The following is a 16,798-nucleotide window of genomic DNA, read 5'->3' on the forward strand; positions in this document are numbered from 1 at the left end:
CTGGGGGAAGAGATGGGGGGACATGAATCTGGTGGCAGAGATGGAGGGACATGAATCTGGGGCAGAGATGGGGGGACATGAATCTGGGGGCAGAGATGGAGAGGACATGAATCTGGTGGCAGAGATGGGAGGACATGAATCTGGGGGCAGAGATGGAGGGGACATGAATCTGGGGGCAGAGATGGAGGGACATGAATCTAGTGGCAGAGATGGGAGGACATGAATCTGGGGGCAGAGATGGAGGGGACATGAATCTGGGGGCAGAGATGGAGGGACATGAATCTGGGGGCAGAGATGGAGGGACATGAATCTGGGGGCTCACAGAGGGACAAATGACAGTATCTGCCCCCAAAAAATAAACACATAAAATTTCACTTTTATTGATATCCTTTAAAACCAATCCAAAAAGTAAAAAAAAAATGATTGTGTTCCACCTGTTCAGTCCATACTTAAGTGAAGAAATAAAAAAGCGCTACCAAACCTGGATCAATAGATCTATTGATCCAGGTTTGGTAGCGCTTTAGAATATGGGGGCCGTTCACATGCATAGACGCAGGTACAGTATATTGGTAGCGTGCTGACTGTGAAACAGAAAAGGTTTGGCACGATGTAGAATGTAATGCGCATGTGTGAAGAAACAGAACGGTATAATCCTCTGCGCTTGGACTGTAGTTCAGCCTAGTAGGTGGTACATTGTAATGCATGAGGGAGATGTGCCCCACGTGGGCTAGGGGAGTGACATGGAAGAGGTGTGTTTTCAGCATGATGGAGATTGGATCACAACAGCCTGGAGGGCGGAGTAGGAGGTTTAAAAGATCTGTGTGGAGCAGGGCAACTCACCGCTGAATCTTTGAGCGGCGGTCCTGCCAGTGGTCAGCACACCACACCGCTATCATGTGTTACAGTGTTAAGCTGTTTATTTTGTGAAGTGAGAAAAAGACCCCTGATGACTCTTTTTAATAGAAGAAACGCTGCGTAGGGTCATAAATTCCCAGTTAGTCAGTGGACTTATCATCCAGTTCAGCATTTGTACGGTGACCTGACTGTCAGTGCCTCTCTCCTCTCTGTTGGCGTGGCAGTAGGCCAGTAACCTCAGAGGGGGGGAGTGATTTGCTGGCAGTTCACGCTTTGGGTCCTGTTCACAAGGTGCTGTTTGGAAAAAAGCCACTGTGGTTTATTAGGGAGTGAGGGTTTCAATATCCTATAGGGCATATATAGGTGTATATACAATTGCCCCTCCCTAGTTATTTCTTCACTTTTGTATGGACTGAACAGGTGGAACACAATCATTTTTTATTTTTTTTTACTTTTTGGATTGGTTTTAAAGGATATAAATAAAAGTGAAATTTTATGTGTTTATTTTTTTTGGGCAGAAAGTGTCATTTGTCCCTCTGTGAACTTTCTAATATACACACATTTGTTTGAAATCAGTGAATATGAATCTGGGGGCAGAGATGGAGGGACATGAATCTGGGGGCAGAGATGGAGGGGACATGAATCTGGGGGCAGAGATGGGGGAACATGAATCTGGGGGCAGAGATGGGGGGAACATGAATCTGGGGGCAGAGATGGAGAGGACATGAATCTGGGGGCAGAGATGGGGGAACATGAATCTGGGGGCAGAGATGGCGGGAACATGAATCTGGGGGCAGAGATGGGGGGGACATGAATCTGGTGGAAGAGATGGAGGGACATGAATCTGGGGGAAGAGATGGGGGGACATGAATCTGGGGGCAGAGATGGCAGGAACATGAATCTGGAGGCAGAGATGGAGGGGACATGAATCTGGTGGAAGAGATGGAGGGACATGAATCTGGGGGCAGAGATGGGGGGGACATGAATCTGGGGGCAGAGATGGGGGGACATGAATCTGGGGGCAGAGATGGGGGGGATATGAATCTGGGGGCAGAGATGGGGGGGGATATGAATCTGGGGGCAGGGATGGAGGGACATGAATCTGGGGGCAGAGATGGAGAGGACATGAATCTGGGGGCAGAGATGGAGGGACATGAATCTGGGGGCAGAGATGGAGGGGACATGAATCTGGGGGCAGAGATGGAGGGGGGACATGAAACTGGGGGCAGAGATGGAGGGACATGAATCTGGGGGCAGGGATGGAGGGACATGAATCTGGGGGCAGAGATGGGGGGACATAAATCTAGGGACAGAGATGGAGGGGACATGAAACTAGGGGCAGAGATGGAGGGGGGACATGAAACTGGGAGAAAGCTAGAGAGGGGACATCCTATAGGGCATATATAGGTGTATATACAATTGCCCCTCCCTAGTTATTTCTTCACTTTTGTATGGACTGAACAGGTGGAACACAATCATTTTTTATTTTTTTTTACTTTTTGGATTGGTTTTAAAGGATATAAATAAAAGTGAAATTTTATGTGTTTATTTTTTTTGGGCAGAAAGTGTCATTTGTCCCTCTGTGAACTTTCTAATATACACACATTTGTTTGAAATCAGTGAATATGAATCTGGGGGCAGAGATGGAGGGACATGAATCTGGGGGCAGAGATGGAGGGGACATGAATCTGGGGGCAGAGATGGGGGAACATGAATCTGGGGGCAGAGATGGGGGGAACATGAATCTGGGGGCAGAGATGGAGAGGACATGAATCTGGGGGCAGAGATGGGGGAACATGAATCTGGGGGCAGAGATGGCGGGAACATGAATCTGGGGGCAGAGATGGAGGGACATGAATCTGGTGGAAGAGATGGAGGGACATGAATCTGGGGGAAGAGATGGGGGGACATGAATCTGGGGGCAGAGATGGCAGGAACATGAATCTGGAGGCAGAGATGGAGGGGACATGAATCTGGTGGAAGAGATGGAGGGACATGAATCTGGGGGCAGAGATAAGGGGACATGAATCTGGGGGCAGAGATGGGGGGGATATGAATCTGGGGGCAGAGATGGGGGGGGATATGAATCTGGGGGCAGGGATGGAGAGACATGAATCTGGGGGCAGAGATGGAGAGGACATGAATCTGGGGGCAGAGATGGAGGGACATGAATCTGGGGGCAGAGATGGAGGGGACATGAATCTGGGGGCAGAGATGGAGGGGGGACATGAAACTGGGGGCAGAGATGGAGGGACATGAATCTGGGGGCAGGGATGGAGGGACATGAATCTGGGGGCAGAGATGGGGGGACATAAATCTAGGGACAGAGATGGAGGGGACATGAAACTAGGGGCAGAGATGGAGGGGGGACATGAAACTGGGAGAAAGCTAGAGAGGGGACATATAATTTACGGGTGACTGTAGGAGGATTATACTGTGTGCGGGCACATGAAAAATTAATGAGAATGGGCGGAGTCAACATAAAAGTGGGTGGAGCTAAATTTGTTGCGGCGCGCTACACATTTTATCCTTCTTTCAGTTCTTCAAAAGTTGGGAGGTATGTAATGCGTTTGGTATTCCATTTGGGGAGGATCCCCAAACGTACTCCCCAAATGGAATGCTGCATGCAGATGTGAACCAGGCCTAATGGCTATTCCAACATGTCCTTAGGCAAATTTGCCTAAATCTAAAGATCAAATCCCTTTAAACTGGGGCACGAGGAGAGGGACTTCATACTATAGGGCAATTGAAGGGGGACATTATAATGTGGGGTCATATAATGTTAGGGTGAGTGTAGGAGCATAATACTGTGTGGGGTACAAAGAAAAATGGGTGAGGATGGGCGGAGTCAACATTGAAGTGGGCGGAGCATAGCCCTGTGGAGGATCAAGGATTGTGAATGAAGAATATAATATTAGCAGATAACTAGTGGAAAAATCCCATAGGTAGTGCACAAAGGATGTTCCATAGAGTCCATAGCCACGCTGCTATTCATCGTACTAGGCACAGTTCCCTGTCTAGAGAGCGCAGAGCCAGTTATAGCACTCCTCCATACTCAGTGTTATGAGCATCGCCAGGCTGCCATTGTTATGGTGATTTTATCTATAGAGATTGGTTTACAGTCGCCAGCGACACCTGTCGGCAGAGGACAATAACTACAGTGAAGCCGTGGAACACAACGTACGACCACGCGTACTGCTGGAGCGTCACACTAAGCGCCGGAAGTCCAAACAGTCGCGTGCCGAGCAGCTTCTCTGTAGGCTGGTGTACGAGTCGTGTCGCTAAAATGTCTGCAGCTTTTAGGAAAGCATTGAAGTCCCGGCAAAAGGACCATAAGGAGAGGTCACAGGTGAGGGGGCGCCTAGAGAGAGCCCGAGATGTGCTGAGCTCTTTGGCTTATGAATAGATTTAATTTAATGACTTTGTATGTTTTGTGTCTAGCCGGGCTTCCGTAAAAACCTAGGGCTTCTGGAGAAGAAGAAAGACTACAAGCTCCGCGCTGAGTGAGTAGAAGCTGTGGTAATGTCTGACTGTAGTATATCTGTCATTGTTTACATGCACCTTTCCATTTCTATATGTTTGTTATACCTTTTCCACAGATATTGTCTTATGCTTCTATTTAGTGGATCTCTTAAAGGGATCCTATCACTCAGACATGATTTTTTCTAAGTACCACGTTAGAATAGCCTTAAGAAAGGCTATTCGTCGCCTACCTTTCTTTGTCTTCTCCGCGCCGCCATTCGCCTACAATCCCAGTTCTTTTCGGTATGCTAATGAGCTCTCTCGCAGCACTGGTGGCGTCCCCAATGCTGCGAGAGAACTCTCTCCAGCGCTGCTTCCTCTTCTTCAGCAGCGTCATCTTTAGCCTCTTCTTCCGGCAGCGTCTTCTTACTTCTAGACCTCGGGCCTTGTGCAGAGCAGACTGTGCATGCTCACAGGCCATGAGAAAATGTCCGCTTCCAGTACTGTGCAAGCAGTGATTCTCTCGTGACCTGTGGGCATGTGCAGTCTGCTCTGCCCAAGGCCCAAGCCTTAGAAGTTACAAGCAACCGCTGGGGACTCCTCCAGTGCTGCGAGAGAGCTCATTAGAATACTGACAAGATCCGGGATTGTAGGTGAACGGCGGTGTGGAGAAGATGACGACGAAAGGTAGGAGACGAATAGCCTTTCTTAAGGCTATTCCGACGTGGTACCTAGAAAAAATAATGTCTGAGTGATAGGATCCTTTTAAAGAGGTTGTTCAGGCAGAAATGGACAACCCTTTTAAATCAGCTGGGAGTATTGAAATAAAAAAAAATAAAAAAATAAATGCATACTCTCCTTTCCCTGATGCTCCGGTGTCCTCCCACGCTTCCCGGTTCTTCTGCTCCGTTGGCTTCTCCCGGGTCTCTTCCAGAGTTCACGATAATTACAATGCAACAGTCCAGCTCACCATATGTCATGCAGCATTGCTAATTCAAATCCCATGAGCACGGAAACCTTAGGATCTTTAGGCAGACGTGATAAAATTCTTACTTTATTTTACAAAACAATAAAACAGTCACATAGTGACCTTATGGAGTCAACATATCAAATATCGGCTACGTGTTTCAGGATTACTCCCTTCTTCACGGCTTCCAGAGTTCCACTGATTGGACTTGGTGGTCACATGACCACTGAGGCCAAACGGCGAAGGGCCTACAATGTCACTACCTGTGACATCATGGCTACCTGTGACATCAGGCCTGATTAGCATGTGAAAAGCTGTTCAAAGTGCCCATCCCCTTTGACACATGCTACAATTAGCTTCATATACTGCATTGCATACAGGTGTTCAGCTAACATCTACCAACACCATAGCAAAAAAAAACAAAAAAAAAAACAATTCGGTGCACTATCAGCTTTCCACTATGTGCCCGGGGCAATAGATATTGGTGCAGTTACTGATATTTCTTCACTGTCAGAAGGGAGTTCCTGACAGTCTAGCGTGGCTGTGATGAACGTCCCTCCTGACAGAACTGTCAATAGAGCTGTACTGTTAGAAGGGGAGCTCCTTACCACCCAGTGATGACGATGAGTGGTGAAGAGCGTGCGCCAACCCCCCCCCCCCCCCTCATGCATAGACTAGTACTGGGACCCTAGGGAAGGTGAGTAATACTTTTGGTTTTCTCCTTACCTAGAGCTCTGCTAATCATACTCTGAGGGTCTAAAGAGACCCTGGAAGGTAATAGTAGTTTGAGTGGAAAACCCAAGAAACTACCATTAGGGGTGGATGAGGACTCTTGCCATGGTGCGCTCCCCCTGGGCAGTACCCAGGGGTACATGTAATGCTCCTTGAGAACCACTGGTGTAGATTGCTTTGAACTATTAATTTATGCTTGTATGCTTTGAAATGCATGCTCTTCTGCTGGCATCTATTTTCAGTGGTTTCATTCAAAAGGACCTGCTAAATGGATGCAGAAAGCACGATTTGAACACACCTTACCCTGAGGCCCCATGTTGCAAGCTACAAAAGGAATAGGAAATATATAGGAAGTACTTATTCTTATGCCTTCCGCTCAATCTATGGAAAAAAACACAGCAAAATCTGCAATCAAAAAAGTGTTCTCTCAATGTGGGTCCTCAGCCTTATTCGTGAATGTTGTCATGTTCACTTTCATCTTTTGATTTATTTATTTTTTTCTTTCCTTGATCTATATGACACTGATTTTATTTACTTTTTTTTCTTTAAATTCCAGTGACTTTCATAAGAAAAAGAGAACACTCAATGCCTTGCGGAAGAAAGCCCTTGAAAAGAATCCAGATGAATTCTACTTTAAAATGACTTCAACTAAACTCCGGGTAATGGTCATTGTATTGTATGTTATTGGTTTATCTCTACATTTAGAACAGTCAGTTGAACCTGAAGGCAGCCATCTGTGTATTTAAAGAAAATGCCCCAAACCTTTCACTCTTTTTTTTTTTTTTTTTTTTTTTTAGCTTTTGATTGTGTCCCTCTGTTGATCTGATGATTAGCAGACTGACCTGCAGATTCACACACCAGCTGCTAGTCAATTTTCCTGTCCATGTAATGCACTCACAGACATTCTTAGAAACTTGGGACTTCTAGCTGGTGTGTGTGAACTGGCATGTCAGTCTAGCAATCACATGACTAGCTGGGGAACCCATTTGGAAGATATTGAAAGCGGAGGTGTTCTTGATGAGTGAATTCACCCTCCATTACGCATACTACAGTATGTACTAGAGGGCTTAGTCTTTAAAGGGGGTGTTCAGGGAGTTTTATTATACCTGCTGCTTTTGTTTTTTTTTTATTTTTTTTTTATTTAAATGGATTCTACCATTAAAGTATATTTTTTTCTAATTACCACGTCGGAATAGCCTTAAGAAAGCCTATTCGTCTCCTACCTTTAGACGTGGTCTCCGCCGCGCCGTTCCGTAGAAATACCAGTTTTAACCGGTATGCAAATGAGCTCTCCGCAGCAATGAGGGTGGGCCCCAGCGCTGAAAGGCCGATGAGCGCATCCTCATTGCTGCCCGAGAGCTCTTTCCTGTGCCGCCTCCTTGTTCTGCAGCAACTCCGCCATTTTTGGGTAGCCGCTCTTGCAGTTCAATACAGGAGCCAGCCGCCGGCCATTTTTGGGTAGCTGCTCTTGCAGTTCAATACAGGAGCCGACCGGCGGCCATTTTGGGGTGGCCTCTCTATGCTCTTGTTTAGAATTACAAGAGCAAGAGAAGCCAGAAGAGGCGGAGCTGCTGCAGAAGAAGGAAAGTTTAATGGTAGAATCCCTTTAATGCTGGATCTGTCAACCTAAAAATTCCTGGCTGGTTCTGACCCCTGGTCACGTGAACAGAATCAACAGCCAACCAGTCCCTGCTACCTTGGGTCCCTTTACCTCTCATCTCCCTTCTTAACAGGTGATTTATCTGTGCTGTGGGGGCTGGCTTAGTCTGGAGACTCTGTTCATTTTATAGTGGCCTAGCTGGAATACTACAGCTCTGATAAACTTGGAGCAGATCTGCAGGACTCTAGTACCATTGCTATATTGTGTTTGGAGCCTTATTCCTTTGGATTCATCAGTGGAGGCTGCCTGAAACTGTTAATTAGTGACAGGTCCGTTTTTTGGACGCCCACTGATCTGATACTATGACTTCAAGGTAGATAATCTGTATTTTTTTTTTTTAAAAAAAGCCCCCTTCTCAGAAGATACCACCTGCAATGAACACACTTCAACCTCTCCTTTCTGCTCTATGTGACAACTCTATCTATTTTGAACTTCCACTTAATGCAGAAGGAAATTATTTGTGGAACATGCAGTTCTGTGGTCCTGGGACACTGTACAAGACAAGACTGCCCATTTGACACTTGTCCATGATGTAGCAAAGATACTGATGACTTGTGTACGGGATTTAAGATTACAGTACAAGGGGGATTAAAACTTGCACTCCTCATTGATTCAATCATCATGACATCGACTGAGTGCTTCAACTCTTACCTAGTTATCACTGTCAGGTGTCTTAATGGATTAGAGATTATGAATGGCTCCCTTATAAATGTATAGAACTATCTTTATAATTTATTGAGAACAATTGTTCATGCTCTTTTTAGTCTGTAACATTATTACTATTGCATGATATTCTTATAGAGAAATACATAGTGTGCTAATTCTCTTCGGTTGTTTTAAAGGATGGAGTCCATGTGATAAAGCAGAATCCAGATGAAATCACAGATGAGCAGCTTAAAATAATGAGGACACAAGACCTAAAGTATGTGGAGATGAAGAGGGTAGCAGAGGCTAAGGTAAGCTCCATCTTGTAACTGATGCTTAGCATCTACTAAAATATATATTCTGTACTAATGAGATCTTTCAAAAAATGGTCTGCGCAGAGGGGGCTAGAGTCACAATCCTGGTCTTGTTTTAAAGCATCAAATTACATGGCGGCATCTCCATTAACGACCTTACTGGTTGAAGTGGAGCTACATAAACTAGCAGCTTTCACTTCAACTGGTAGGTAGGAGAACGTTTAACTGCAGGGTGAGGAGAATGATTCCTTATGCTCCAGTTTCGTGACTTTAGATAACCCCAGGGGAAGGGCTAATGTGGACTGTTGCTCATAATCAATCAGTATACATACCATACGCATGACATCAAGGAAATAGGGGCTAAGTACAAAACATATAGTCAATTCCCTCTGTATGAGTCCAGCGTCTTATGTATTCCTATGCCAAACTAGATAGACAAAACAGAACAAAAGGGAGGAATACTCAAAATAATTGGGGATAAAATATGTATCTTTAATTAGAAAACATTAAAAGGTCATAGTAGAAGGATTGTTACCAACAGACAAATGTGGTCCCGGACCCACAGAGCGTCCGAACATAGCAGGGTAATTGTTAACGTGAATTGGATATAGTCACCTGTACAATAAAGTATACGATAATGTTCACATAAAATGATATCAAGGTGAGTATATAAGTAGAAAATATAATGGACTCCAAAATCTGTATAACAATATATACAAGTCACAAAATTGTATACTGTGATATAACATAGATGGTCAAATACACCTTGTCATGAGTGCCTGTGCACACAAGTACCTGTAATGGTAGTGGTAAATAAATAATGATGACAATAAGGAGGGTTCCTCTAGTATAGGTAAATAGAGCAAAGAGTAATGAAGCACACCTAGAAACCACAAGTCATAGTACGATGTGAAGAAAGACTAAATACCACAATTAGCAGACAGGAGAACATATACTCATGATGGAATGTATCTAGGATGCCGGGTGGGACAGGTCCCGTCTCCAATGCATGTTTCGGCGAGTGTGCCTTCTTCTGGGGGTGACTATATTAAATTCATGTTAACAATTGCCCTGCTATGTTCGGATGCTCTGTGGGTCTGGGACCCCATTTCTTTGTCTGTTGGTAACAATCCTTCTACTATGATCTTTTAATGTTTTCTAATTAAAGATATCAATTTTATCCCCAATTATTTTGAGTATTCCTCCCTTTTGTTCTGTTTTGTCATAATCAATCAGACCTCATACATGCCAAAAAACTCCTATGCTGACTACAGCACCTAAGTGGTTTTACAGAAAAAAGACATTTTGTTTCCTTTGTTAAAGCATACATCCAGTTATAAACAACTTTTCATAAATACATGAATAGTGCATTTGACTATAAGAAATTTTGTAGTTTATCTTATATCTTTTTCCTTATCCTTCTTAAGCTGTTCTCCTGTTCCTTATCTTTAATCTGACTGCTTATTTATATTATATTTGTTTCCTTATTCATTCTCCGCTGTATGGAATAGTTGGAGTAGGATTCTCCTTTTGGCTAGTTAATTGATATTTTACCTCATTCTGATACTCCTAGCCTCTTATATACAACTTGGCAGTATTAAGAGTTTTGAATAGCAGAATGTAATAGCAGCAATCCTTTGAGTGTTTTTTCTATCCCCCCTCTCCCTCTTCATAGTCTACCCACCTTCTGGGTTAGCTTTTGGATGTCCCATGGTGCAGTGACCCCGCAATAATATAAATGAGAAAATCAGATTTTTGTGCTAACCGTAAATTTTTTTTCTCATTGTATTCATTGGGGGACGTAGACCCCTCCCTTTCTTTTTCCTGTCCCATGCTGTTCCTTATACTTTTCTGGGTTCAGAACATGGTGGTCGTTGGTTCCATTTTCTCTGGTTTCTCATTTACTTTTTCTCTCACCTACTGTGGCAGTACAAACTGGCTAGCTTGGGTGTCAGAGGAGAGCGTATAGACCAGGGTCAGAGCCAACACTTTTTTGATAATCCTAGAGGCGGGGCCTATACCATTAGTGCTGCGTCCCTCGATGAATACAAAAAGAAAGGGATTTTACAGTAAATCCAAAAATCCAATATCTGTAATGAGATGTATTACAAAGTTTCTTTTATCAACCTGATTTATTCTTTTATGAAACGTTGTTTATAACTAGAGGCATGCTTTAATGAGCAAAATAAATAAATGCCTAAATGCAATTGGCACATTTGTAACAACTCCTAAAATAAAATTAGTAATGCTATAAACTTAAACTCCTCTCAGAAACAAAAAGTAATAACTTCAAAAAGTCATATGTACCTACAAAATACAATATCTCATAAAGCTGCATTGAAATTACATTAAAAAGTTGATGGGGCTCATTACAGAAACAAAATCTCATAACTACCGATATGAACATCAGTAGCTTTCATCTACTATAGGATAAGACCAGTGAACGTTAATGACTATTTAGTGACGGATGCAGACAGTGTCCTCTTGGTCTATGTCTATTCCCATTGCATGCAGAACTTTTTGTTTCATCAGAAAAGTAAAAAACATGACGAAAGAAAGCTTCTCTTATGTGTTTTGAAGGGGGCTCTATGTGCATCAGTTGCTTTATTACCCTTAAAGGGGTTGTCCCACGTCGCATACTTACCCGTCTTCGTTCCTCTAAAATCTTCTGTCTTCCGGCTTTGTCTCGTCATTGGTGGACGGGGTCACATATGCAAAGCCAAACGGCGAGATGCCGCCGGCCCTGCGTGCGCGCTCATACACCAGTCTACCCTTCACAATGCGAATACAGACCCGACACCCTGCGGGTCTGTATTAGCATTGTGAAGGCTAGACTGGTGTATGAGCTTGCACGCAGGGCCAGCGGCATATCGCCGCTTGGCTCTGCATATGTGACCCCGGAGCGGAACAGCATCGCTTCTGCCGCTGCTGTCTTCATGCAGGGCAGAAGCATAGCGATGTGCCTGTGTCGGCGTCTAACAGTCCCCAGCATCCGCCTATTACAGCGGATGCGGGGGAGTTAGACGCCGGCACAGGTGAAGCCAGCAACATCGCTATGCTTCTGCCCTGCATGAAGACAGCAGCGGCAGAAGCGATGCTGTTATTCCGCTCCTCCGCCCCCCCGCCCCGGAATAGCAGCATCGCTTCTGCCGCTGCTGGCTTCATGCAGGGCAGAAGCATAGCGATGTTGCTGGCTTCACCTGTCCCCCAAAGGATAAACTACCCCCCCCCCCCCTCCAGGCTCGCTCCCGTGTACTTAGCCCCTCCTCCCTCCCCCCTGAGAGCAGGCAGACACATCACTTGACTCAGGTCAGGGCTGTGGCCACAAAAAAATGAATAACGTAAGATAGTGGCCAAACAAAGCAGTTTTGCTGAAGCAATGTATTTAGGAAAAGTCTTACATTCACATTTACAAGCAGTATAGATAGGATCCTTGTGACGGGACAACCCCTTTAATACCCATTGCTTTCATACTATAATTGATGAGACCAACAGACATTAAAGGGGTTGGACACTTTCAGACCAATATTGAGAGACAAATGTTACTGTTTGTACAATAAAAAGATATACAATTTTCCAATATACTTTCTGTATCAATTCCTCAGTTTTCTAGATTTCGGCTTGCTGTCATTTATTCTGTTACTTCTAGGGCATAAAAGTCTGACCACGGTCATGTGATTTATGGTCCATGGTCATGTGATTAGCACACAGGTGCACAGCTCGTTACCAGGCAAATGTCTGATTACTGTGCTGTGACTATAACGAGCAGCACCTGTGTGCTCATCACATGACCATGGACTGTAAATCACATGACCATGGTCAGAGTTTTATCCATTAAAAGTAACAGAATGAATGACAGCAAGCAGAGATCTAGAAAACTGAGGAATTGATACAGAAAGTATATTGGAAAATTGTATATCTTTTTATTATACAAACCATAACATTTGTCTCTCAATATTGGTCTGAAAGTGGCCAACCCCTTTAATAAAGATCATGTAAACCTACCCTAAGACTTGTCACGTAGCTATAACTGGACTTCTACTGCATTACTTCTAGGTATGATATTTTATGTTTTACAGAAAATTGAACGCCTTAAATCTGAGCTCCACCTGCTGGATGTTGAAGGAAAGCCTAAGAATACACATACTTTTTTCTGTGACACCAAGAAAGAAGGCAAGTGTTTTTTATCGATAGTCCAAAAACTTTATCTGGTTTGTAAGATTGATGGCCTATCTTCAGAATAGGCCATCAGCATTAGATCTGTGGGGGTCCCAAGTGTCAGACACTGGTATCGAGGTAGCGCGTGGCAGAGCTGCACTGCTTACTCACTATGCAAACTGTAGTGTTGAATGTAGGTATCGTAGCACTGCCCCATTGACCTCAATGGGGGAGTGCTGCAGTACCTACACTTGCTGCTACAGTTTGTATGAAGAGTGAGCAGTGCCAGTGATCTGGGGTCCCTGCAGATCTAATATTGGCATCCTATACTTTACTATATGTATTACAGCAGACTGACTATATAGACAGGTTTCTGCACTGATATAATGTAGGGGAGCAGAATTTGAAATGTATGTAATATATAATTCAACTCTCCATACATCTTCGTCACCAAATGCTTGTGATAGATCCGTTTTAATACACTGTAGCTAATCTGGCGAGGCAGATCTTCAAAGAATAGGAGTGAGAACAGCAGCTTGTGGCAGTGATGATACAGGAGGTGTCTTTCAGACTGCCTATAGGCACTGCAACTAAACTGTTGTAACTGCTTTGCAGCATTACAGATTGCTGTATTCATTGGCAACCAATAGAAACAAAAGACTTGAATAGATTAGAAAAAAAATATTTTTTTATAGCTGAAAAAATGTTTAACGTTTAATGATCTAGAAATCTAAATATGTTTATATTCCTGGGAAAGTGCAACTATGTTACAAACACTGAGGAAAATAAGTGTGAGCTGTAACCTGTAGGTTCTAACCTATGTAATATTTTTGAGTTCCTGATTGGACAGTCGTTTTAAGTATTGTCTGTTTTTTAATTCTTTTTTTATTTTCATTCATCTAGTGCGCAACTTTGACTTGGCGAAACGACTGAACACTGCTCCAGAGTTGGTTGACAGAGTGTACAACAGACCTAGCTTAGAAACCTTACACAAGCAGACAATAAAGGGACCTACTCAGTCAAAGATTTTAAAAGTAAGACATTTTGTACACAAAGTATGCGACTTCATATTTGTGTAATACAATATTACTTGTGTGTTTGATAGGGAGCGCTCACACTACCGGCGGTGTCCGACAGGTAGTGTCCGCTGCTAATGTCCGTTCAAAATCTTGTGCGGACATTAGCAGCGGACACTAGCTGTGTCCGTGACATTTTGCATTGATTTAAATGGACATCGAGTGCATTCTTTTACTGTCCGTGGGTGTCCTTAAGTGTCCGTTCCCAAAGATGTCCGACTTTTCAAGCGGACAGGAAAAACCTACATGTTTTCTTATTTTTTTAACAGTAACAAAAATCAGAATGTCAAAGATAAATGTGGCATTTGAAATGAAGAAATAAAAAAACAAAAACAAAAAACCTTGTATCATCGAAGGGGTCAATGATCTGCATTAACATACCACAGCTATTATACAGTGGACAGAGCGGTCTGCTTTCAGTTCTCTCCACTATGAAAATAGCTGATCTGTGGGGTTTCTGGCTGTCAGAATACACCGTCCTTATTGGATCAGTAGGGGTCTATGGATAAGTGGTCATTAATAGAGATGAGCGAGTACAGTTTGGATCAGCCGATCCGAACAGCACGCACCATAGAAATGAATGGATGCACCTGGTACTTCCGCTTTGACGGCGGCCGGCCGGCCGCTTAACCCCCCGCGTGCCGGCTACGTCCATTCATTTCTATGCGAGCGTGCTGTTCGGATCGGCTGATCTGAACTGTACTCGCTCATCTCTAGTCATTAACTTAAAAACTTAAACTGACCTTTCATACAGGTTGGTGATGAAGGATTTGCATAATGGTGACGTATTCTTAGGACAAGTCGTCAGTATCTGGTCAGTGGGGTCTACAGTGTTTTTGTGAATCCTGCAACCTTTCCTGAATACCAAGAAGAGCTCCATACATTGTATAAGGGTTATTGCTTGGTATTGTAACTTAAATTAGTTAAATGGGAGTGAGTTGCAAGTGAATCATGTGACAAGTGCAGGTGATATGACCAGTGCTTACCCGAATGGAGGATCAGGTGGGGGAGGCTCCAGTTGTTGCAACAACCGTTGATCAGACCACTATATTGACCACTGATAACTCTTTAAGTTATCAAACTACTGTAGGCTGCATCCTTACATATTTTCAACTTGGGCCAGATAAATGATCCTCCATGCATTCACATGTATTAACTATGCGGTTCCTTCCCTTTCCTTTTTGTAGACTCTGGCTAAACAAAGAAGAAACCAGTATGAGATTTTGAATCAAAGAATAGAAAGAGAAAGGAAGATGTTTGTTATTTCTCAGAAAATACAGGCACGTAAAGATCTTATGGTGAGGAATCCATTTATTTCCTATAATTCTCAGCAAGCCCTTCTACAAGCCCTTGTTGTGATAGTGTAATAAAGTCATCGTAATTTTTTTTTTGTTTGTTTTTTTTTCTTTCTTCGGTCTTTCCAGGAAAAAAGAGAAAAGGTGAAGGTGAAGAAGGAAACAGTAAATTCCGCAGCCATTTATAAATTCAAAAAACAGCGAAAGAGATAGCCATTGCTGTGGTCAAGAAGAAGCTTGCCAAGTTCAATATTACATATAATTATTATTATTTTTTTCTTTTTACAAAGTTATAATAAAATATTAAGACAAATTAAAGTGTATGTCCAGTGTTGAAATGGGTGCAGTGGAGGGGAATGGAGCATAGGCACTGACTTACTCAGCAGGCTTCACATAGATGTGCACTCACTGGAGCAGAAAGAACAGTCTGGGCAGGGGACAAGACTTGGATCAGGAGTGAAAACTGTAAATCCTGGATATCCGGTCTCTTCACTCAGGTATAACTCCTTTTTATTTGGGCAAGAAAAGAAATGGTCAGCTTTTTATATGCCACAGAGATCGCCATTCTACCAAAGCTTTGATCTGATGTAGCAGAGCCGAGTGTGCATAAGGGTTCTAGTGCACCCTCGGCTCTGCTACATCTGATGGGCTGACCGGCACACGGTGTAGTTGAGCAGAACTGGCTCAACACTGCTAAGTCTCTGCATTCCCATAGGTATGCATTGGCCAGCCTTCGGCCAATCAGCGCTGGCTCTGCCGAAGGAGGCGGAGTCTAAGGTCGGACCTGAATGGAGACTGGTGTGGAGCGATCTTAGACTCCGCCTCCTCCAGCAGAGCCAGCGCTGATTGGTCGAATTCCGTACTCTGGCCAATGCATTCTATTTGCCTGATGAAGTAGAGCTGAATGTGTGTGCTTAGCTCAACTACGCCGGTGGAGTAGTTGAGCTAAGCACACACATTCAGCTCTGCTTCATCAGGCTAATAGAATGCATTGGCCAATCAGCGCTGGCCAATGCATTCTATTAGCGTGAGCTGAGTGTGCACAGGGGTTCCAGTGCACCCTCGGCTCTGCTACATCTGATGTAGCAGAGCCGAGAGTGCATAAGGGTTCTGGTGCACCCTCGGCTCTGCTACATCTGATGGGCTGACCGGCACACGGTGTAGTTGAGCAGAACTGGCTCAACACTGCTAAGTCTCTGCATTCCCATAGGAATGCATTGGCCAGCCTTCGTCCAATCAGCGCTGGCTCTGCCGGAGGAGGCGGAGTCTAAGGTCAGACCTGAATGGAGACTGGTGTGGAGCGATCTTAGACTCCGCCTCCTCCAGCAGAGCCAGCGCTGATTGGTCGAATTCCATACTCTGGCCAATCAGCGCTGTCCAATGCATTCCTATGGGAAAAAGTTAGCTTGCGAAAATCGCAAGCTGACAGGGATTTCCATGAAATAAAGTGACTTTTATGCCCCCAGACATGCTTCCCCTGCTGTCCCAGTGTCATTTCAGGGTGTTTGTATCATTTCCTGGGGTGTCATAGTGGACTTGGTGACCCTCCAGACACGGATTTGGGTTTCCCCCTTAACGACTATATGTTCCCCATAGACTATAATGGGGTTCGAAACCCGTTCGAACACTCGAAC

General features: G+C 44.1%; 1 protein-coding gene across 1 annotated transcript; it reads left to right on the top strand.

Annotated features, from left to right (window-relative positions):
• The first annotated feature begins 4,088 nt into the window (after window positions 1-4,088).
• Window positions 4,089-15,425, top strand: UTP11 (UTP11 small subunit processome component). Its single transcript, XM_075264577.1, has 8 exons — window positions 4,089-4,204; window positions 4,297-4,358; window positions 6,573-6,675; window positions 8,519-8,632; window positions 12,715-12,808; window positions 13,697-13,827; window positions 15,057-15,167; window positions 15,294-15,425. Exons 1-8 carry the CDS (start codon window positions 4,142-4,144, stop codon window positions 15,375-15,377), a joined length of 762 nt encoding a protein of 253 aa, XP_075120678.1. The 5' UTR covers window positions 4,089-4,141; the 3' UTR covers window positions 15,378-15,425.
• Window positions 15,426-16,798: the final 1,373 nt, after the last annotated feature.

Source organism: Leptodactylus fuscus, chromosome 2 (assembly GCF_031893055.1).
Source record: "Leptodactylus fuscus isolate aLepFus1 chromosome 2, aLepFus1.hap2, whole genome shotgun sequence".
NCBI classification, from domain to species: Eukaryota; Metazoa; Chordata; class Amphibia; order Anura; family Leptodactylidae; genus Leptodactylus; species Leptodactylus fuscus.